The 22,252-nt window shown below is 41.6% G+C and overlaps 2 protein-coding genes across 3 annotated transcripts in view; one reads left to right on the forward strand and one right to left on the reverse strand.

Annotated features, from left to right (window-relative positions):
* The window catches only part of zgc:92140 (uncharacterized protein LOC447854 homolog), a 670,238-nt gene that overhangs the window by 113,101 nt on the left and 534,885 nt on the right, over nt 1-22,252 (reverse strand). The gene's annotated exons all lie outside the window — the stretch shown is intronic.
* Nucleotides 1-22,252, forward strand: part of notch2 (notch receptor 2) — a 50,651-nt gene that overhangs the window by 10,907 nt on the left and 17,492 nt on the right. For both annotated transcript variants that reach the window (XM_049587226.1, XM_049587227.1), the window contains exons 2-12: nt 950-1,031; nt 15,617-15,891; nt 16,876-17,083; nt 17,214-17,347; nt 17,759-17,881; nt 19,560-19,793; nt 20,570-20,725; nt 20,823-21,008; nt 21,514-21,627; nt 21,765-21,878; nt 21,978-22,211. In XM_049587226.1, coding sequence (XP_049443183.1) covers nt 950-1,031; nt 15,617-15,891; nt 16,876-17,083; nt 17,214-17,347; nt 17,759-17,881; nt 19,560-19,793; nt 20,570-20,725; nt 20,823-21,008; nt 21,514-21,627; nt 21,765-21,878; nt 21,978-22,211 — 1,860 coding nt within the window. The remainder of the gene's footprint in view (nt 1-949; nt 1,032-15,616; nt 15,892-16,875; nt 17,084-17,213; nt 17,348-17,758; nt 17,882-19,559; nt 19,794-20,569; nt 20,726-20,822; nt 21,009-21,513; nt 21,628-21,764; nt 21,879-21,977; nt 22,212-22,252) is intronic.

Genomic DNA, 22,252 nt, shown 5'->3' on the forward strand with positions numbered 1-22,252 from the left:
TACACAGGCCGGCTTCATGTGACTATTATATCACATTGAGTCTCTTATCACCACACTTCATGTTGGGTCGGCATGGTGTGCATAAAGACGACTTGAGCATGTGTTTCTGGCGGGCCACACAATAGCTGATGTGTCTGGCTATGAGTGTTTCATTGGCGGGGAGATAGTTGGGCTTTGTTGTCTTCGTCAAGGCTCATTTTCTGTCTCCCTGCCCATCCGGCCGCCCTGTGACCACAGGCTTATTCCAGGCTGGCTTTGCATAGTTGGTTAGATAGGTGGCGAGCCTTCTGTATTATCTCTGTAAGGATGAGGGAAGGAGGAGAAACTTGTAGACTATGTGGAGGGCTTCCCTCAGAGGGGTGGGGAGTGTGTGTGGGGAGAATCTTACCACCTCTGACAAGCCAGGTTTTTAAGGGGGGAAACCCAAAATGAGTTTTGAGAAGTGTCAGCTAATTCTGCAGTAATGCTACAGCTACCCAGCTTGTGAGTGAGTGTTCTAGGAATTTAAGGAGGATATTTATTTGATACACATAAATCATTTTTAATTCTAGGCACATGATGTAGGACATCATCATTGTGGTGTCTCTGTATGTGTCTGTGTAGACACAGTAAGACGACATGATATGAACTGCATGCCATTAAGCATTGAAGAGAAATGACTGGATTTAAAAGTAGTCATTTTCACATATACACACATATACAAATTGTGGTGCATTTTAATGAGGAAACTGACATTCTTGAAACTACTGCAGCTTTTTACTGCTAGGGTTCTTTAGTAATACCTACATGTGGTACAGTATGTAAAGACAGCCTATTAAAACCTGGCGTTAATGAATGCTTTAATTAAGAATTCACATGTACTTAAATGGTCACACTTAAAGTATTTCCAGTATTTTAAATGTTTTAACAGATGTTGTCCATTCTCTAACTTGTCTCTCATCACTTACAGCTCTGCAATGTATGGATGATAAGGCACCTTGTGTTAACAACGCTACATGTCTGACCTTCAGCAATGGCACTGAATACTGCAGGTAAGATTTACTCGCTGGGTCTGTGACCAAGCACACAAGCTTTTCAGTTTTACTCACTCTGTCATCCCAGCACTGTAACAAAAATGTGAACACAGCAATAGAAACCCCTCATAAGGGGATTGTTGGATGTGAAAGCCTGTACAGAAATAGGGTTTTTAGATCAACCCCAGCCTGTCCACGAGACCATGAGGTTTTACTCAGGCACGGAAGAGGGAATAAAAGACTGCTCTGTCTGACAAAGTACACCAGTACTGGGAACAATACCAATACACACATTTCCACCTCCAAGATGTTATTTAGGACATTTTGGGGGTTTTGTTACTTGCTCTCTTGTTGCTACAGAATTGATAGCTCGAGTGGTTGCCAACACATTTTACTGCCCACTGATTTGTTGTTGCTGGGGGATGTCGAGACGATGACGAGACGTTTTTATGACATGAGAAAGTAACCTATTCAGTGAAATTGATGAGAAAAACAATTTGAAACTTGGTTGAAGGCTAATCATTGTTACTGCACGTGTTAGTGTAACCTTTCTTTCCCTGGCACATGCTACGTTGTTGTGGAAACTTGAAATAACCTGCAAGTAAGTCTCTTCTACTACCGGTGGTGCAATCAGATCATTAAGGGAAAAGTGCTATAGTGTAAAGGAGAGCATTGGCCTGTTTGATCTATGCCTTCCACGTTCTGACAGCTTAGCCTAGTTTGTAATTAAGACTGAGCTATCTTTATAATTGCATTGCCACTCTCGAGCCAAATTCCCAAAGAAAACACCATAGCTGGTTCATGAACCTGATCATATTTCATCAAATGTGATGTGAATCACACTGCGTGTCTGTTCCCAGCGCTTTTGGAATTTCAACACTCTGCTACTTTTGTAAAAAGTGAAGGGAAAGTAGCATTCCTTAATCAGTGTTCGACATTCCCCCAGTCTAATTGAAGGTCAAACAGACATTGTTCTGCAGGTGCAAAGGGGCTCATTGTCTGTGTGTAGTATGTACCTGTGTGTGTGACAGTCAGTCAGACTCTTTGTGATGACAAGAAACGAGCAATATTCTTGTATTCTGTTATTCAGAGTCAACTTTGTTATATCTCTATAGATGGGAACTTAGTCAGCCAGTGAAGTGAGGCCAGGATAAGTGCGATGTGATATTATCTGGCTGCTTCTAGTAAGTTAACAGCCATATTTTGAACTAGTGCGGTGAGGGCGATGACTGTCCGGGTTAATAAAGACGTGATGAAACATAGACTGGGATGACCTTTCAGAGACAGCTCATGATAAGCAGCTTTTAATTTTGGAAAACTTTCTCAGGTAGAGCGAATGTGATTGGATTTTTCTGGTATAATGACTTTAAAACAACAGGTCTCGATCATAAATCACACCCAAATTCAGAGCTGTGTTCTTAATATGGGAAGACAGGCATACAGTACCAGTAGGACAGGGCTTTATGCCAATACATGCTGGCGTATATCTGTGAAACAACATTCAAATCATTTGCAGCTGTTGAAGCTTTGACCGCATCCTCTAAGGGTTTATTTTTATGTTGTTTTTATTACCTTTGCTACTATTAAATTGCATTTTTAAATTGCAGTTTGTTCTTTTATATTAATAAAAGGTATGCTTTTTCATTTGTTAAGGTCTGCGACTATCAAATATCTTCTTCGTTTACTCATGTTCTTGCTCAGCCAAACTGTTTGAATTCCTGGAACCACTATTCCCATGAATTAAATGATGATATTAATGATAAAAGAAAACCAGCAGCGAGGCCTCTTGCCCTGGAGACACACAGAGAGGAGTCTCTCAGTTTAGAAGAGTCAGCTGACAGAGCGCAGGCCTACTGTTAGACAGATTAACTAGTCAGTCAATTCTTTTTGCTGTTCACAAGCAAACATGAACAGCTACACACACATACATGTGCACACAAGTGCACGCACTTGCCCCTGTCTGGCCTGTCTGGTCCCATCTGCATTGTGCTGCTAGTCAAAAGGCTCATTGTGTTATTTTCAAATTATGTGTATTAGTCTCCACAGTGTATTAAAGGCAGCTGGCTGTAAGTAAACACTCACTTTGGCCTTTTGGCTCAGACCAGCCTAATTATGTCACATGGATGACACCAGGGTTCAGACTTGGAGTAACTGTATAATTAAACAGACAGTTAATATGACACCCCTGTGGACGACTGACGGGCAGTTGTGTCTTTTTTAAGGCATTCTTTGTATACAATTAGTAAGCCTGTTTTCAATGCTCAAAGTGAAAAGCAAGAGCAAGTGTTATCAAGTTCTTAACTCCTCTCAGTTTATGCTACACCAGGAGGAGCGTGTTCATTCATTAATATAGTATTGCTTTTGTTTGATATTCATAATGAAAGGGCTGCACAGTGAAGACGAGGCCCTATTTTGATTGGCAACAGAGTGAACTTCTGTACTCAACTTGCCTCCAGTGCCTCTTCTGCAGAGTTCCCATACATCCTGGAAACTCTGGGAAACAGGACTACTCTAATCATATGCATGTGCCTGTTTCACATCTTTTAATATACTTTTTTTTTTTTTTAACTTTTTTCTTTACTTAGACTTTTAAACTTTTTTCATCAAAGACAGAAAAGGGAAAAGAGAAAAGGGAAACTTTTAATGTGCTTGCGTGCATGTCAGTCACTGCGTAGACTTTGCAGGACAAAAAACACATTTGAAAATGTGCTGGAAATTCGTGTTTGCATAGACAGCTCAGGTGTCCCATTTTGGACATGAAGAATATTGTGAAAGAGAGTTTAAGCGCATGGGAGAGGTTGACTTGCTGACTATCAGGGCAGGGTGCAGGGAAGCTGTCTAACCGGTGACACTGCAAGCCATTAGCCGTGGGTGTGAGAAGGTGTGTGTTGTGAGTGTGTCTCTGTGTGGATTTGTGCATGTCATGAGTTTGTTTGATAGGTGTTAGTAACTTACATCATTGCTGAAGGGATGCATAAATACTTTCCAATGAGGTACTGGCGAAGGACACAGACACAGAGGTCTTGTTTGTGGGCCACGGAGGATTCCTGACACTAACACAGAGTCTGACTCAGTGACTTAATACCTGAATAGTCCAAACAAGATCGAGGCTACACACATTATGTTGTCCAAACCCTATTTTTTCTCCGGAACAAGTTCTCTTTGTCTGCTGGTTGACCATGGTGCAAACTGATTAACTCTCCCTCCCTTTCTATGCCTATTTTTTTCTTCACTCTCTTTCACTTGCAGTCACTGTCATGCCTTTTTATTCATTAAAAAAAGAAGCAGCTTTTTTTAAGAGTGAGGGGAGAGTTACTGTGTTGTGTAGACCTGCTGCCTTTTTGATCTGACAGGTAGAATTTGCCTGCAGGGCAGACAGAGGAAGAGAAAGGGCCAAAAGAAAAGAGGATGTCTTTTTTCAGGTAATTTGAGGAGGAATACCTCGGAGCACAACTTCTTACTAATGATGAGAGAGCAGCAAACGGGGGGAGGGAGACGAGGGGGAAGCGGAGCAGAGAGAGGAGTGTAATTTCCCTCTTGCTACGCCTCCTTCATCAAACTGTCACTCATCCATCCATGCCCCTGTCCCTCCCTTTGCTTCAGGGATTTAGATGCCTCTGGACAAAACTCACCAGGCCCGTTAATCCTTCTCCCACAATGCTATTATTATTGAAATCTTAACCCTTTTTTCTTTATTATAGCCATACCTGCTCCATCTCTCATTCACATCTGCATATTTGTAGAGCTTTGTTGAGGATCTTTTACTGTGGCTGTTACTGACTATTGTTCTCAGGCACTGTGTGTCACCTTGTTACCTCACAGAAAGCTCTGGTGTAATTTCACATCTGCGTCTCCTCTCAGTCTCATGTCTTATGGGACTGTGTGTCACCTTGTTACCTCACAGAAAGCTCTGGTGTAATTTCACATCTGCGTCTCCTCTCAGTCTCATGTCTTATGGGTTAAAAGGAGGTACCATAGTCCATGGAGGGAAAGGGACACAGACAAAGAAAGATGGGAGTAAATGGTTGAGACGCTCACCACTCCCCTCTGCTCCACACCTCCACAACAGACGCAACGCCCACTCTCTCAGGCTTACACACACACTCAGACAGATTTTAAGTGGGCTAGGCATATGATCCACACTAAAGTCAACAAACACTATAGTAGGAGATTGGAAACCCATGGCAGTGATTTCCCGCTCTTACTCTCCAAAGACTTATCTCCTCCCCACAGCCCAGCCAGCAGCACTGTAGATGTGGTTTACACTGGAACCACAATGATAAGAGTTTCTTTGTGTGTTGTGTATGTGCTGTGTCTGCGTGTTTGTGTCTCAGGGGCACCTTGAGCCTAGGGCAAGTTCACATGCTGGCACATAGAGGTCTGAAGTTCAGTTAAATGATGTCAGATTCAGCATTTGGATGGAGGACATGTAGTATGCGTCTCTGGAGTGTGTTTAAGGCCCGAAATTATGACACAAGTAGATCATGTCATCAGTGGCAACCATGGCTGCAACTTCAGATTATTTTTATGGATTTTTTCATGAACAACCCAAACCCCAAAGACATAAAAACTTACAGTCACATAAAAACAATAGGGCTGTACCCAAATATTCGGATATTTCAATATTCATTTCTATGGGTAGGTATTCGTTATGAAAATTTGGTATTCGATATTTGTTTTTTATTTACATATATTTTTTTTTATTATTATTTATTTATTTATTTTTTACATATTTTTTGGTGCTAATTGTAGTCTTTTTGTTGTTGGTAAATGTAGGTTATCAATAAAAATCAAAACTTTTAAATTCCATTGTTAAAAATATGAAAATATAGTATCGCCTACCAACTGAGCTTGTGCGCACGGCAGGCTTGAACGCATCCGTCTGAGGCTGTGGATCAATGCCAAGTTTTACCATTTTATCACTATTCCCTCTAACTTGTAGCTGTTTTTTCGTTATCTTTTGAATTTAATATGAATTATGGAACCGTTTTTGTCAACGTTTGTTTCCCCCGTTTTGTACAATAAATTATTGTTTAAAGTTTCAACAAGTTTCTTTTGGAGTGCGTGACATAAGTGTGTTTTGAAAACGACTGCGGACTGTCACCTGCTCAACGCATCAGTACCTTCGGATGCCATGACAGTAATAGCCAATAATGTCAAAATATCATTTACAGACCAATTTAACAGACGATCACTGCTGCCCGACCCGCAGGTCCATTTGCGGGTCCCGCGGGTTACGGGTTGACCCGCGCATCACTACTCAGCTCAGTCTATAAATGCTGTACACAACAGTAAGGCTATAGACATTATATTCTATTCAGGCCGGCAGAACCAGCAGCGCATCAGCTCTACAGTGCACGGCACTGCTGATTAACCATTTTATTGCAGCACAGAGTGTCTGCCAGCAACCAATTACTTGCAGAGGCTTCCTACAACTTGTTTCAATGGTTCCGATTTAATCAGAATACAAATTAAACAGGATGACTAGCCAATGTGAAAATCAAAAGAAAGCATAGAATAATGTACTGAAGGAGACTGTTGTGCCATCACATTTTTTTGTGGTTTGAGAGCAAAGATCCGGTCGCCGCTGTGCAAAACTCCACAATACAAATAGGTCCGAGAAAAACCCGGAGGAGTGCGTCGCAAGGAAAAGGAGCCAAGCCTGGTATAAAACCGGAGAGAGCAGGCAGCATGGCCAGAGCACCCCCTAACGCCGTGAACGAATATTCGAATATTCGTTAGAAATTCTGCCGATGGTCTGAATGTTAAAAAATGGTATTCGGGACAGCCCTAAAAAAAACAAGAAAAGCAGCAATCCTTATATGTGAGCAGCAAATGTGTTGTATTTTTGCTTCATAAATAACTAAAAATATTGATCGACTAACTCCCTACTAAAATCATTGTCATTTTAATTCCTGTCAATTAACTGGCAAATCCTCTCAGTACTGGTGTTAACATGATTTACCGTCAGCGGTCACCAGACTTTGACCTTCTCTTTAAGGATCACCATGATAAAAGACACGGCCACAAAAACAAACAAACAAACAAAGAGTAAAACACACAAACACGCAGATGCACACCAGGCTGCTCGAAGATTTAGTGATTCAGACTGGCTCTTAGAAAGAGGAAGCCTTACAAAAGAGTGGGGAATGTAGCAACCAGACCATAAACCCACATACAGTAAGGTGGCAAGTGGCTGTCTGTCACACATGGATGGTCACACATTGATGGTGACACTGTGGGGTTAAAAGTACTTCAGTTTTGTCTTGAGGTCAGATATTCTCTATACATGCACAGTGAGGTAAAGGCTCTGACCAGTGTGAGTTAGTGCAGCTTCACCCAGTTAATTATGTTAAAAATAAAAGAGCCAGTAAACTAAAGCAACTGTCATTACTTTACTTTGAATTGTTATAAAATCATCAACACTGAGACACCTGTAAAATGCATAAAAGAAACACAAAAACACAGTGTTCTTTAATTTCTCACTCGGCTGTTTGCCAGTGGAAAGTTCTAAGCAGACTTAATACATAAAGACATAGTAAATGCCAGAAAAAATAGCCGGGAGATAATCTTCTTGGGTGGGCTGCAGCAGTACAGTTGTATTATTTTAATGTTTAATTTTATCTGCCTCAGTGCAATCTCTAGGGCAATTAGTTGCCGACATCGCTTGTCTGTTTTATTGGTGGTTATTACCTTTATCGTAGGGGTGCTTTTTCCTTCAGTTTCTTGAGTTCAACTACTGTGTAACTTAGTTTTGAAAAGAGATTTAAAAGTTATAGTTTATCATTATTATTTGCTAGACATACACATTTTAGTTATTGAGTGACCTTAACTAGAGAGTGGACACGATATTCTTATTTTGTTTTACATTTCTGAATAAAAGAAGAACTTTTACAGGCCGACGGACCTATTGTCGGAGAATCCACATTAAACAACCACAGAAACAGGATAATGACAGAACAACATAGAGAGGCAGGCAGATGGAGCGCTCAGAGACAAAATGGGTTCAGCGCTGTACGCCACAGCCGCTCAGATGAGTCTTTTTGAACATGTTTCTAAACACAGTCTGAGATTTTACCACATGTCCCACGTTTGGACTCCACCCTGTTCCGCACTCCTTTATTCTGTTTATGCTGATGCTTTTCAGTCTGACTGCTTGGCTTCCTCTTCTCTCTGCATGTCTCGCCCTTTCATTACTTTTCTGGCTTTTACTTGCACCTCATTTTGCTGTCTTTGTGATATCTACCTTCCTCTTTCTCTCTGTACAACTTGAACATCACTCTCACACCTCCCTTTCCTCGCCTCCTCTGCAATGTTATTTCTGCTGGCTCTGCTCTTCTCTATGAAAAAAAAAAACTATTGTGAGAAGTGAGGGAGTGTGCCAAAAACATACCTCTAACCTACTAAAGCTATATTGCTACTGACGATTATTTAAGTAATAGATTCATAGTTTCCATCCCCTAAAGAGAACCCATAATTGAACCTACATCTGTGTTTAGTTGGCTTTTAATTTTCCAATGTATGGTAGACTAGGCCTTTTCTCTACTGTGGCAAGAGCTGATGTATGGGCCGAAATGGTTTACTGCTGTCAGTCTACCATTGCCAGACCTTTCCACACACAGCATTTACGCTGTGGCAAGAGAAAGATTTGGCAGAACTCTGTTGTTCTGTGAAAGGATAAATAGCCTCTCTGGTATGTCTATATTTTTGGTCCTCTTTCTTAAAGTAGTGCTGGTGTCAGTGTTTAGCACACACTCACTTAGATTGGCCACTTATGATGTTTATCATCGAAAGTGGCAATATAGTAGTCGCAGCAGCAATGGACAGAAATGGTGTCAACGCATTCAATGTGGACTTTCCTGAGTCAAGGTAGAACAGATAAGGTCACATGCTGGTTTACCCCACCATTGAGATATATATCAACATACTCAAACTAGTATTTTTAAAGGAGAAGTCTGGTATTTTGCACTTTGAGCCCCATTTCTGGGTTGTTTATGATGAAATAGAGTGGTTGCGACCAACATTGTGACGACTGCTCCTTTTCTGAGAATTTGGCTAACACTGCTGCCTATGGCCATGTGTGAACCTGTCCTAAAACCACCCTAAACGTTCGTTTTCAAAGCCATGAAACTCACCGAGTGGACAGTGGGGTTCGTTGATGTTCTGACATAAAAATCGTAGTAAACTGGTTTCCATCCGTGTTTTCGCTATTCATCTCGATTGTGGAACTATTTTTTCAGCTGCCTCACACCTGTACGTAAACTTCCGCTTGATCGTTCGTTTGACCCTGAAGCGTTATACACTCCAGCCCACTTGATGGCGATAATGCTTCTTTATGTGGGTGTCACCAACCATTGGAAACCATTGCAATGTAATGGGACACAGAAAAGAAGCAGAAGAAGGTTGGTGTTGTGTTCAAAGATATCGTACTGCAAAGGTTGTTTACAAGCGAGTAATCCATTGTGCAGTTGTTTAAAGTTATTACAAAACTTTTTCGTTCGTTCTCGTTCTTTCTCCAGGAGCCCACACAGCACTGTCAAGCCAGCACCTTCACTGAGCGAAAAGACTACAGTGACTACATCCTTGTCGTAAACAACCCCCTTTCCGTTTCTGGTGGCGGATTACTACCAACGGACAATGAGGCTTCTATAGAAAACAAATGGATTAGACAAAATGTCAAATAAATCATCACAGAAACCACAGTTTACGACGATTTTTATGTCAACATCAGAATATCAACGGACACCACTGACCACTCAGTGAGTTTCATGGCTTTGAAAAGGAATGTTCAGGGAGGTTTTAGGACAGATTCACACATGGCCGACAATCATCACAATTTTGGTCTTAGCCACTCTATTTCATCATAAACAACCCAGAAATGGGACTCAAAGTGCAAAATACCGGACTTCTTCTTTAAGCTCCTTCATCCGGCTCAACCGTTTATCTTTAAGGTTAATAATGTGCTTTCTTGTCTGTATCACTTCCGGATCTGAAATGACTGTGACTCTCACATTATCCAGGTGGTGCAACGTCTGAAGAAAGTTTTCATTAACACATATGAAGAGTTTGGTCTTATGTAATGACTAACAGTTGCTCTAAACATCATTTACATGGACTTGCCACACTCTGATTAATATCAGTATCAGAAAGACATGATAATGATTTCAAGTATAGCACCCAGCCCTAGACTGCCATTTCAAAACTTACATCCTGTGACGTGGATAACAATTTCTCCAGACGTCTGGGACTGATCGAGAGGCAAGCATAGTCTGAATGGCAGCAGATCTTTTCGAATGAGCTATTCTATCTTACACATACGCTTTTGTCTGTCCCTAAAATGATGTATCAGACATCTTGCAGCTACAATTTCTATGGCAAGACAAGGATTCTTTAGTTCCTGATTTACTTTCGCCACCAAATTAACAGCATAGCATTGCATGGCATAGCATTCATTGAATCGACAGCAAAGCCAGTAACATGCTTTGCACTTGACTGGTGACGTCCGTGCATGCACGTACAGGACTACAGTGCAGTGAATAGGCCACCTATGCTCAAGCCAAGCCAGGGAATGATCCAGGGATTGAAATGTGAGCTGGCTTATGCTCTCTCACAACTCTCACACTGTTTCTCTGTGATGGCCCCAGGGGGAGAGCATGATGAAGTTATTAAGCGTTGCTGAGACCAGAATAGTGGCTGGAGGAGGCGGTGGTGTGGTGGGACTGTAGCTGAGGAGTGGAAGGTGGAGAGGTAGGAGGAGAGAATTAGTACAAAAGAGAATGGGAATTAGGGATTTGCGATGGGAGGAGAATAAGAGCATGGGAGCTCAGGACACAGGAATTCGCAATGAAGGAGGTGGGAGACATTACATGAGTGAGTGAGAATCAACCCAACCTTTGCTCATTGAAGCTCTCGTGGCCAGCCAGGACAGGCAGAGGTCAGCATGAGGTGGAGGAGGAGGAGGGGGATTGACGAAGAAGAGAAGGGGTGCAGAGACAGAGAGAGAGAGAGAGAGAGGGAGAGAGGGAGGGGTGTGCGTGAGATGGGGGCGCTAATGTGAACCAGCTGTAGAAACCTGACACCTCAAGAGTGAGTTAGAAATAAGAGGTGGAGGAGTAAGAAAGAGAGGGAAAGAAGGGCTGCAGGAAATTGCACAAAGTAAGAGAAGGATGGGGGAAAGAGGAGGAAAAAAAAGTCCTCATGGAGCAAAACAAAGAATCCCATAGATGACTTTGGCTGCAGAAACCCTCTCTGCAGAGCTGTTCATGAAAGTAGAGCCGACTGTGTGTGTGTGTGTGTGTGTGTGTGTGTGTGTGTGTGTCAAGGTGTCTGTGCACATTTATCTGTGTGCAAATTCTTCCCTGTGTCCTGTAGGGTGCGTGAAAAGTTGTCACAAGAATCACACGACTCTATATGTTGTATTCAGTGACAGACTAATGCGACAGTGTGTTGGGTTATCGCCTCCTCAGTGAGACACCACTCCCTGACAATAATGTGAATCATGCACAGCCTTGTCTGTTTGCCTCGGGCTCTAGTGATACAGCCAGAGGCCAATAATGAACTCTCTATCTGGCAGTGAAACCTGAAGGACAGGGTGGTATCGTTTCCTGACGCCATGGCATTTGGCTCTGTCAACACTGGTTAGATAGCAGCAATTGAATTTTAATAGAGGTTACTGTGCATCTTGTCTGTCAGCACTTTGGAATTTTTACAAAATCTCAGTTTCAAATAATTATTGAATAATTGAAGGGTGGTGTAAAGTTGCAAGACAACACTATAGGAATTATAATGTGTATATATTTAAATCTTTCTCAGTTTCTGTGCAGGCTAACTGTAGATGTTATTCAATGCAGAGTGATTTAAAATGATTCATTCAAAGCTCAGAAGACATGTAATCAAGCTAAACATTTAAACAAAGCACACGTTTCAAGTTTCCTCCCTCTCACTCTGAAGTGGCAGTACTTGACTTTGAAAATGCCTCTCATATTCCCCATATTTTTAAACAGTGAAAATGTGTGAAATGTTCCCAGTGAAACATAAACCTGGCATTAACCTGGACACGGTGTTCTTTGTGGGACAACCTGCTAATGTGATGGATGTCACAGGGCAGAGGGCCATGTCATTACTCCTTGAGAGGGGGCAGAGAGGTTGTCCAGGAGAAGAAAGCAGCCCTAATTCCCACGACGGCCGTCTTGTTGTGATATCATGACCAAGCTGTGTTTGTGTTCAGAGCGGGGAGGGACATCTTTGTGTTTGTGTATTTATGTGTGCGTGTGTGTGTGTTTTGGGGTGTGTAGGGGGTTGCGCTGCAGACATGCTGATACAGGGACGGAGACGGGAAAGAGGGAGGGTGGCCATGTCTAATCTGACAGAGTTGAGGCGAAGAGGCATAAAGTCTGTCTTTTCTTTGAAGATCATACGTCACTAATCAGCCATCTTGTTTATCTGCGTATCAGCGCCTTGAATATGTGCAAATAGCTGCTTTTTAGAGAACATTTTAGAGAGGAACACTATTGTCTACATAAGATAAGATAATATGTTTTGTTATAGTCAAAAAAAAAAAAACAATTTAAAAACCAAACCAATAGTGCCTTATTTCTTCCTCAGTACTCTCCAATGTGCCCTTGCCTTGCTTTGCCTCTCAGACAACACTAACAACACTAGTAAAACTAAAATTGTTTCAAAATGGAAGCTCTCAGGTTCCTGAAAACAATAAGTTGTTACAGGTTTCTGTGTTTATGGCTTGACTCTCCTCCTCCATGTCCGCCTAAATCAAGTTACCTTGTGCAGCGGCTGGATTCGCAAGATCCAGCCTTGATTTGCTACATCGTCTGCACAAAATAACTCCAGTAGTAAAACAGTCATCGCTAAATCAAATATGTGGACACATTTCTACTTTCGCAATTCATTCATTTCATTGTGTTGAAGGAACATGTCCTTCAACGCTACAATGTGGCTCATTAATGTGTTGGTTTTTTTTTTAAGATATTTTTGGGGGCATTTTCGCCTTTAATGGATAGGACAGACAAGTGTGAAAGGGGGAGTGACATGCAGCAAAGGGCCACAGGCTGGAGTCGAACCCGGGCCGCTGCGGCAACAGCCTTGTACATGGGGCACCTGCTCTACCACTAAGCCACCGACGCCCCTCATTAATGTGTTTTAAATTATTTTTGGACAGTAAGGCACCATGATACATCAGGCTTTGGCTTCACAGTAAGGCTGCACATTATGTTTATTCTATCGTCACTGCAACGTCAACTTGTGAGATAAACATCGCAAAAGACTGCAGTATTGCACTGCAGGATTTTTTAGTATTGGTAAGACACTGCACTTTTTTATTGGTGCCTTTAGTCTTCAATTTGTTCAATAAAAGAATGTAATTAAATTATTTCCTTTCTTTTTTGTTATGCAGCAAGCTGTGCAACAACTTTAACACATTTTGCATATTTTCCTCATATGGCATAGCCCTACCACACAGACAGTAGTAGGATCCACTAATTTGTTTACAGAAAGAAAAATATAGAATATTGCCAGACATCCTTTAAACTTGAATAAAGTAAAGAGGTTTCAATCATATCCAGTAAAAACAAATAGAAAACTGTAAAAATCCTGAACATATTGCTCAATGTGATGGTGTTTTTTCTCAGTTTGTGCACACATCATTGCATCTGATGTAGTATGTATTTGTGAACCAAATATGGTAGTTAGAGTGGGAATTTGCTGTCAGATGTTGTTTGCCGTATTTGAGGAGACGTTTGGTGACTCACACATCGTATGAAGTCTTTCAGATGTGATTGATCTGTGAGACTAATGCCTGGCATGAATCATGATTGCCCTACTTTCCCATGCGCTCATCGTCTAATATCTTCAAGCTGCTCTGGGGTGTTGCCAATAATAAATAAAAGTTACTAAGTGTGAGACTGAATTTCAAATACTTCCCATCTCCACTGTTTTGTCTGTTTTATGTGGCCCACAACACTGATATCCAATTATTCCTTTCATGTTTTTACATGCTATAAGTCTGCTTATTTGTCAAATAGGAATATTTTTTCATTTGAAATGGTTTTGAAAGAGGGGATTTAATTTCTCTGCGCAAGTGTATGTGTGTGTTAGTCACTGTGTGGTGTATCTCTCCTATTATGTTACCTGAGCCCCTCAAGGGAAGCAGGTTTAGAGGCCTGTGTAAGAGGCAGCAGGTCGCTCTGTCGCCCACAGTCCCCAGACAGCGTGTCTGCCATGTGCCGTACACACACACACACACACACACACACACACACACACACACACCTCTGACCAAGCCCCGTCTGTAGCACATAGAGAAGTGGGGAGTAACAGTGGGAGGGACTGAGAAAAACAGAGGAATAGAAAGCGACCAAGGGATCATTGTCTCTGATGAGATCTCCTAGTGGGCATGTTGTGTAATATTGTAATTTCCTCCCCACTGCTCGGCATGTGGCTGAATCACTTTTCTGAAATAGAGGAAAATGGAGAAATTGAAACAAAGCGGTGAATAAGCAGAGGAAAAGACAGACAGGATCTGTTAACAAAATGTGGTCACGACACAATAGATATTATGTGTTACTTTTGTTTTAGTCATAAACTGTACATGTTGTTGTGATTAACTTGGAGTTGTCAAGATGAAGTCTTTATTTAGACTGTGGACACATTTCTGTGGAATCACATATATGTTTGACTTGAGTATTGTTAATCTCTTAAATTGAGCAGATAATTGCTGGTGCTTTCCACTTGTTGTTTTTAGTTTCTGCCAGGCCTCTGACAACAACTTCCAGATAACTCAGCGTCACATCCTTCTACTTTAGAACTTCTTCTTTTCCACTGACCCCAGTTTAACCCTTTTACCAAGCTCAGCTTCCCCCTTTTCTCTTACTGGGTTTATGGGGTAACAGCTCAGGGTTCAGAGTAGTTTTGTTAGTAGTCTTAGGATTAGTGATTCACACCTTAACAGTGTGTCAAAATGCCCTTCAGCAAGACACAAAAGGCTAACATCTTCTTTCAAGCAGCTCATGGTCATATGAGTGTGTGTGTGTGTGTGTGTGTGTGTGTGTGTGTGTGTGTGTGTGTGTGTGTGTGTGTGCGCGCGTGTGTGTGTGTGTGTTTGTACTGTCCGAAAGGAGTTAAATAAATGCAGTCCATTGACAATTTACATAGCATATGGTTTAATGTTTGGAGTAACTGAAAGCTAGTTTCTCTATATGCACAACCCTGCCACACATTTTGCTTATACTCCTACTTGGGGATGTGGCTCCCCACAAACTGTTGTTTAGACCAGTGTTCAGCTCTGTATCATACACTAGTGTTTACCTGCTGCTTCATTTGTGTCTTTGCTGTGTGTGTACTACAGGACTCACGCAGACGTTACACTCCTCTATCAATGCCGTTGTCTGATGTGGTGCATTAGGTGCACCTGACTGAAACTGGCTCTTTTGTTTGTTCGCCTTTCTTTCAAACACACACACTCATACCTATTTGTCTTTTTGTTTAACTCATCTTTCAACTGTATTCTCTGTATTGAAGGGTGATTTTGTTTAAATCCTCGTGTTTGCCTTTGCGTGCTCAATCACTGATTTCTGTGTGTGTCTGTGCAGGTGTGCACCAGGCTTCCTGGGTGAGTATTGCCACCATAAGGACCCCTGTCAACCTGGCTTCTGCCTGAATGGAGGGAACTGCTCTGTGTCCATGCTAGCTGGTGTACCTGTACCAGGCAGCGCCGCTTGCACTTGCCCACTTGGCTACACTGGACAGCACTGCCAAACTCCCCAGAACTCCACTTGTTACCCCGACAACCCCTGTGCCAACAAAGGTGTCTGTACCCTGCTGTCCCTCGACAAATACAAGTGCGAGTGTGCCAGAGGATGGACAGGTTAGACACCGTTTAATCACCTTTCAGGACTAATTTTATTTTAAACATCCTGAATGCAAATACATTCGCTAACTCTAAAGATGACTGTATCCTATATCACAAAACTTAAACAGGAAAAATAAAAGTTAGGCCATGAAGCAAGAGATAAGTGGCTTCTTGGTGTGAAACCAGATCTGTGTAAAAATTCAGAAATGTTGTAAATTATTTTTAAACATTGCCTAAGTCTGCCTAATTGCCTAACCCTATTTTAGCAATTTTATCTTGAATTTTGGCTCTTACCCATGAAATGAAAAGAAATCTGGCACATGTATCCCACCATTGTCTCAGTGTATGTTGATGCATTAATGGATCCAGACGTTGATTAAAAATAATTTTCTGTTTTTGAAATATAGTCTTGTCACAATAACTTTGATACAATACCATAAAAGTTAGCGATATTCGATACCATTTTCGATACCACCCTGGAAAAATTGAAATTAAGAGCATACCATTCACAGCTTTTATGAAAAGAAAAATATAATAAGGTTATAAAATGAGTAGTAAATATTACCAATAAGAGAGAGCGAGAGGTACCGGTGTAGTGATACTGTGAAAAATGAGTATTGAAACCCTTTTAAATATTAAAAATCAGTAGTTATTGATGAATTGATAGTCTTGACAACAGTATTAAAACAAGAAATTGAGAGGTTTGTGCCACTTTAGTACAGGGAGTGCTTAATAGTTCAGTTTGGTGACTCCATTTTTTACAGGGAGCTTAATACGTGCTCCCAACGGCTCTGAATCTAATTTGTACTAAAATATAATTGGATAAAACTCAACATGTGATTAGAAGTGTTTAAGATAACCATAAATACATACCCATTAATGCATATTGCTTTCCTTCTAGTATCTCAGCCATTATTCTCCATAGCCAGACACACTGATGAATGGCACATAGAATAGATAAAGCACTATGCTCAGCACTTTTCCTCCTCTTCCTCTCAGGACCACAGTGTGAGCATGAGGACAGCTGCCTATCTAGTCCCTGTGCCAACGGTGGAATGTGCAGCTCCCAGTCCGGTGGTAGCTACACATGCTCCTGTCCTCCAGGTTACACAGGTCTGCGGTGCCTCAATGACACCAACGAATGTGCTGCCACACCTCCTATATGCCAGAATGAAGGAGAATGCATCAACACCCCTGGATCCTACAAGTGAGAATCTAGTGTTTAATGACCAAATGTGAAACATGTCACCATCTGGAAGATTTTCTGGAAGACTACTACTGCTACAACAAAACAAAAAAAGAATTAAATGAAATGTGATTAAATGTCATTGCTACAGGTGTAACTGTGCCCCCGGGTTTACTGGCAGACACTGTGAAAGCTCATACATCCCTTGCTCACCCTCACCATGCCTGAATGGAGGCACCTGCCACCAGAACTCTGAAACCAGCTACTCGTGCCACTGCCTTCCAGGTAAAAGGATTCAAATTCTGAAATGCCCAGAGCTTTTTAAAGCTGAATATGACCTGCAAAAATCAGTTTAAAATTTAGCCAGCCACGACAGAGATATGGACAGTTTGTTAAATGTAGGAAGATAGAAAGACACTGTAACTGATATTTATCTATAAATGAAGCTATAAACGTAGCTCTGGGTGTCTGTATTGTTACAAAATGTTGTTTGAAGTGCAAACAGTCTGATCCTGTTGACTGTGTTGTAATAGACACACTCTTTACTGTCAGCCTGCTACAGTTAGCGAGTAGACACAACAAACACACACACAGCTGCTGTTTATACACCACCAGGACATGTCATAATACTAAAGTACACCAGAGAATATCAGTTCATGTGTTTGAGTGCATGTCTTCCCCAATCATTTGTACCAGGCTTCAATGGGACCAACTGTGAGAACAACATAGATGACTGCCCTGGTCATCAGTGTGCCAATGGAGGAACCTGTATGGACGGAGTCAACACCTACAACTGCCAGTGCCCCCCGGAGTGGACTGGTAAGGGATTTGTGTTTTTGATTGCTCCTTTGACAGCTATTATACTCAGTGTTTGTTGACTCTGGTTTGCTGTGATGTCATCAACAGTAGGGTTACCAGCTCAGTGCTTCAAATCCATGCAAGATATTAGGGGTTTCCCCGTGTGCCAGACAGGGAACTTTGGCTGAAACATGTTGAAACAAAGCATTAGAGAAGCAGTATTGTGTATTTTAGACATGTGCTCTAAGTGGGCATTCAAACTGAAAACAGCCCTGCGTTAAAGGAACACCAGGGGCTGTGTTGATGGGGGTGTGTTGTTTAAGGTATGGGTGAAACATGAAATGTGATCCAAGACGTCCAGTGGAAGTAACAGATGCGTTTGAAGGCTTATCAAATGCCCAAACACAGCAATTTATAATAGCACAATTCTAGAACGTTTCACAGCAATAACAGTTGAAATATGTTTGACATTTGAAGGTAATTCACCAGGAGTGTGCGCTTGCACGTATGTGATTGGCCACCACAACACTTTGCTGTTGAGCCAGGTTCATGTTTTTTTGCGGCGTGACAGTTAGGGCTGCATGATATGCAAAAAAAATCATATTGCAAGTGCGATATGAGTCACGATTTTAGTGGGAACGGTATGTGATTTTTGCTGGGGTCTGTACCAAACAAGCATTTTCCTTTTTGTCTGGAATGTGATTTGTAGGATAGGGCGTCTCTGTAGCACCACAATGCTTCATTTGCAATGGTACGTTGTTAAATATTTAACCTTCATGGATGAAATTGCAGCTGCTGCAGTTTGGGTATTGCACTTGGCCGTATTGTAGTTTCAATAATGTTTTGATTCATTGTGCGTCCCTACTGACTGCTTTTTTCCCCACTAAAGCCCTTAATGTTCTCTCTGCTCTGTCACTGGACTGGCCTCATGCTAAAGAATGAGAGGGGTTGATCTTAACATACCTTTAGGAATATTCTACATGTATCATACAAGAACCCGTCTTAGAAAGTATTTTGTATGCATGCTGTGTTTAAAAAAAAAGCGATGTGGTTAATATATTTTGCTGAATATTCTGACATCTTTATGTTTTTAGAATAAAATTCACAGCAAGTTGTGTCTTTACCTTTTCATTTTCTAGATATTCTAGCCAAATCCTTATGAAATCTTAACTCTTCAGTGTGCCGGTTGAACAGTGAGGTGGAATTAATGTTTGTGATTTGATCAGTGATATAACTTCCTTCACGTCGTGTGTTTTGATATTGTACTTCCCACAATTCTTCAGCACTCTTTCTTTATCCTATCGAGGCTCGCACTTCACACAAGGTGTGTCTCTGCTAACACTCATGTGTGGCATACGCAAGCTTTCCGTTTACAAAGCAAACATGCATACATCAGCTTTCTTGGGCCTGTCTGAGTTTATGTAGCACTAATCCAACCAGAGGAAACAAAGCCAACGTGAGCAGGGTATTCAAAAATGGCCCCTAAGGATTAATAGTATTCTCTAACTGTATAGTTTCCATGTCTGCAAAAAATAGAGCTTTATAAATAAGACTGGAAGCGTCTAAGAAATCTAAAAAATACAAAGGCTCAATATTTAATCTCTCTACCGGAAAACCCAGGACGTTACACCTTGAGTTATGTTATAACATTGAGTATTAACATAATTGTTTTAATGTTTGCTTCGCTGCCTCTCCACAGGTCAACACTGCACAGAAGACGTGGATGAGTGTCGTCTGCAGCCAAACACGTGTCAGAATGGAGGCACCTGCAGCAACCTGTTTGGCAGCTACGTCTGTGTGTGCGTAAATGGCTGGAGTGGACCCGACTGCTCTGAAAACATTGATGACTGTGCAACTGCTGCGTGCAGCGCAGGCTCCACGTGTATCGACCGTGTTGCATCTTTCGTCTGTCTCTGCCCCTACGGAAAGACAGGTAGGCCAGTAGTGAGACGTTTTTGTACCAAACTCTAAAATGCATGAGGCTTATAACTGACAAAAGACAAAACTAATGCTGTGGGTCTCTTTCACAGCTCTGTACTTCCCTTAAGATATTGTATTTTTTTACAACTAAATAAAGGAGAAATAAAAAATAAAATCAGAAAAAATAATAATTCATTTTGTCTTAACACTGAAACTGTAAATATTCTTTGGTTTTGATTAATTACTTGAGGAAGGGGCGCTTAATATGATCCATGTCAAACAGTTAAATACACTAATTATGCATTTTGTATTTCAAGCCTGCTGGTTAGTGACACAGTCTTGGATATGGATTTAGCCTTGTGGCAAAAACAAACCTCTCCTCAGCAGCAAATTTGCATTGAGTTCGTTTTACTCTGAAGTGGGCATAACCGCGTATTGCAAATATCCTGGGGACATTTTTATCTCGGTAACATTAGGTTTTTTGCATTTGGCTTCAAATAGCTGAACATATCATTTTTGGCTGTACCTCAGAAAAGAGGGATGAAGTTATACCATTGGTTATTTCAAATGAATAGGCGGTAGGCGCAAAAAAAATGCTATGAGGAGAAGTGTGTGTAAGACATTGGTGAATTTGCACAAAACAAACCATGCATTAGCTTGTATGAGCAATGTGGCCGCATTTTGCTCCAAATACTCTGGTAATTTCAGTGAGACTGCAACAGTGGACATGTCGGAGTCTTAACTCTAGTCTTGTTTACTCATTCCTTGTCAACATGGTGTTCTTTTCAGGTTTGCTCTGCCACAGAGACGACGCCTGTATCAGTAACCCCTGTAGAGAGGGTTCTCAGTGTGACACCAACCCCATCAGTGGCATGTTCAACTGTAACTGTAAACCTGGATATGTAGGCAGCACCTGCAACATCGACAGAGACGAGTGCAGCATTGGTAAGAAAGAGAAAAATGTAACCACACGTAATGTGTATCTCTGCCCAACTTCAGGTCTGTTCTGCTTTCAAGCATGCCTCTTCCCTTTTATCATCAGGTACCAACCCTTGCGAGCACGGTGGTCAGTGTGTCAACACTGATGGCTCCTTCACATGTAACTGTGTGAGGGGTTACGCCGGGCCGCGCTGTGAACAAGACGTCAACGAGTGTGCTTCGAGCCCCTGCCAGAACGATGGCACATGTCTGGATCGCATTGGGGACTACACCTGCATCTGCATGCCCGGTACATTTTGTGAAAATTATGTTACCTTACTTTTTCTTGTCCAGCGGTGTCTTTATTAATTTTCAAATGCTTTACAAGAACAGGGATGCATCTGTGTTCTCATCCAAAAGATGATGACACACAAAGATTATGACAGACACTAATGTGATATATGTGCCGCAATTTAAAATTCAAACAAGTGCAGTAATTCATGTGAAAATATATAAAATGTTAAAAGATATGCAGTCTTCTTTTTAAAAGTCCTGGATCTGGATCTAACCAAAAATTGTCTTGCTCATGGCTTACCATGTAAAATATTTTACTGCATTTTTGGATATCCTGCTAACAAATAGACAAGAGGAACTAAAACATATTTTCCTTGGTGGAGTTGATAACAGCATACTGTGGCGGCTGAAAACAACTCAGTAACTGCAAAGGAATTGGATTAAAAACATAAACCTCTTTGTCTCTTTATCATTTGACAAAAGGAAAATTAATAAAACCGTGTTTCTTGCCATGCTCGCAGGATTTGAGGGGACTCACTGTGAGATCGAAGTGAATGAGTGCCTCAGCTCGCCCTGTCTGAACCAGGGTAAATGTCTGGACCAGGTCAGCCGCTTTGTCTGCGAATGCCCAGCAGGTTGGTGCACATGTAGCTATGTTCATATCTAACAAGTCAACGTGAAAATGGATTTGCTTATGAAGTCCTTCCTGTTTTTAAAGCTGTGCTTTAATGTATTGCTTTGTTCATCAAACTGTTCTGTGTTGTGTTTCTAGGCTTCAGTGGCGAGATGTGCCAGATAGACATCGATGAGTGTTCTAGCACTCCCTGTTTAAATGGGGCCAAGTGTATTGACCGACCCAATGGATACGACTGTGAATGTGCTGAAGGTAAAAGGAAATAACCAAGTGTTCAAACTGAAGTAGAAGCAACATTTGATCCATGATGCATAGATGCAATAGTCTCTGAGCATGAACATCCTCCCACAGGCTTCACTGGTCTACTTTGTGAGGACAACATCAACGACTGCGTGCCAGAGCCATGCCACCATGGTGTGTGTAAAGACGGCATCGCCACCTTCTCCTGTGAGTGCCAGCCTGGGTACACAGGCTCCATCTGCAACATCCAGGTCCACGAGTGCCACAGCAGCCCTTGTCAGAACCGAGGACGCTGCGTTGACCTGGTCAACGCCTACCAGTGTAACTGCCTATCAGGAACCATGGGTATGTGCTTGGTGTGCTACAAAAATTATTGCCTGTTTAAT

Source organism: Epinephelus fuscoguttatus, linkage group LG10, assembly GCF_011397635.1.
Source record: "Epinephelus fuscoguttatus linkage group LG10, E.fuscoguttatus.final_Chr_v1".
In the NCBI taxonomy this organism is placed as follows: domain Eukaryota; kingdom Metazoa; phylum Chordata; class Actinopteri; order Perciformes; family Serranidae; genus Epinephelus; species Epinephelus fuscoguttatus.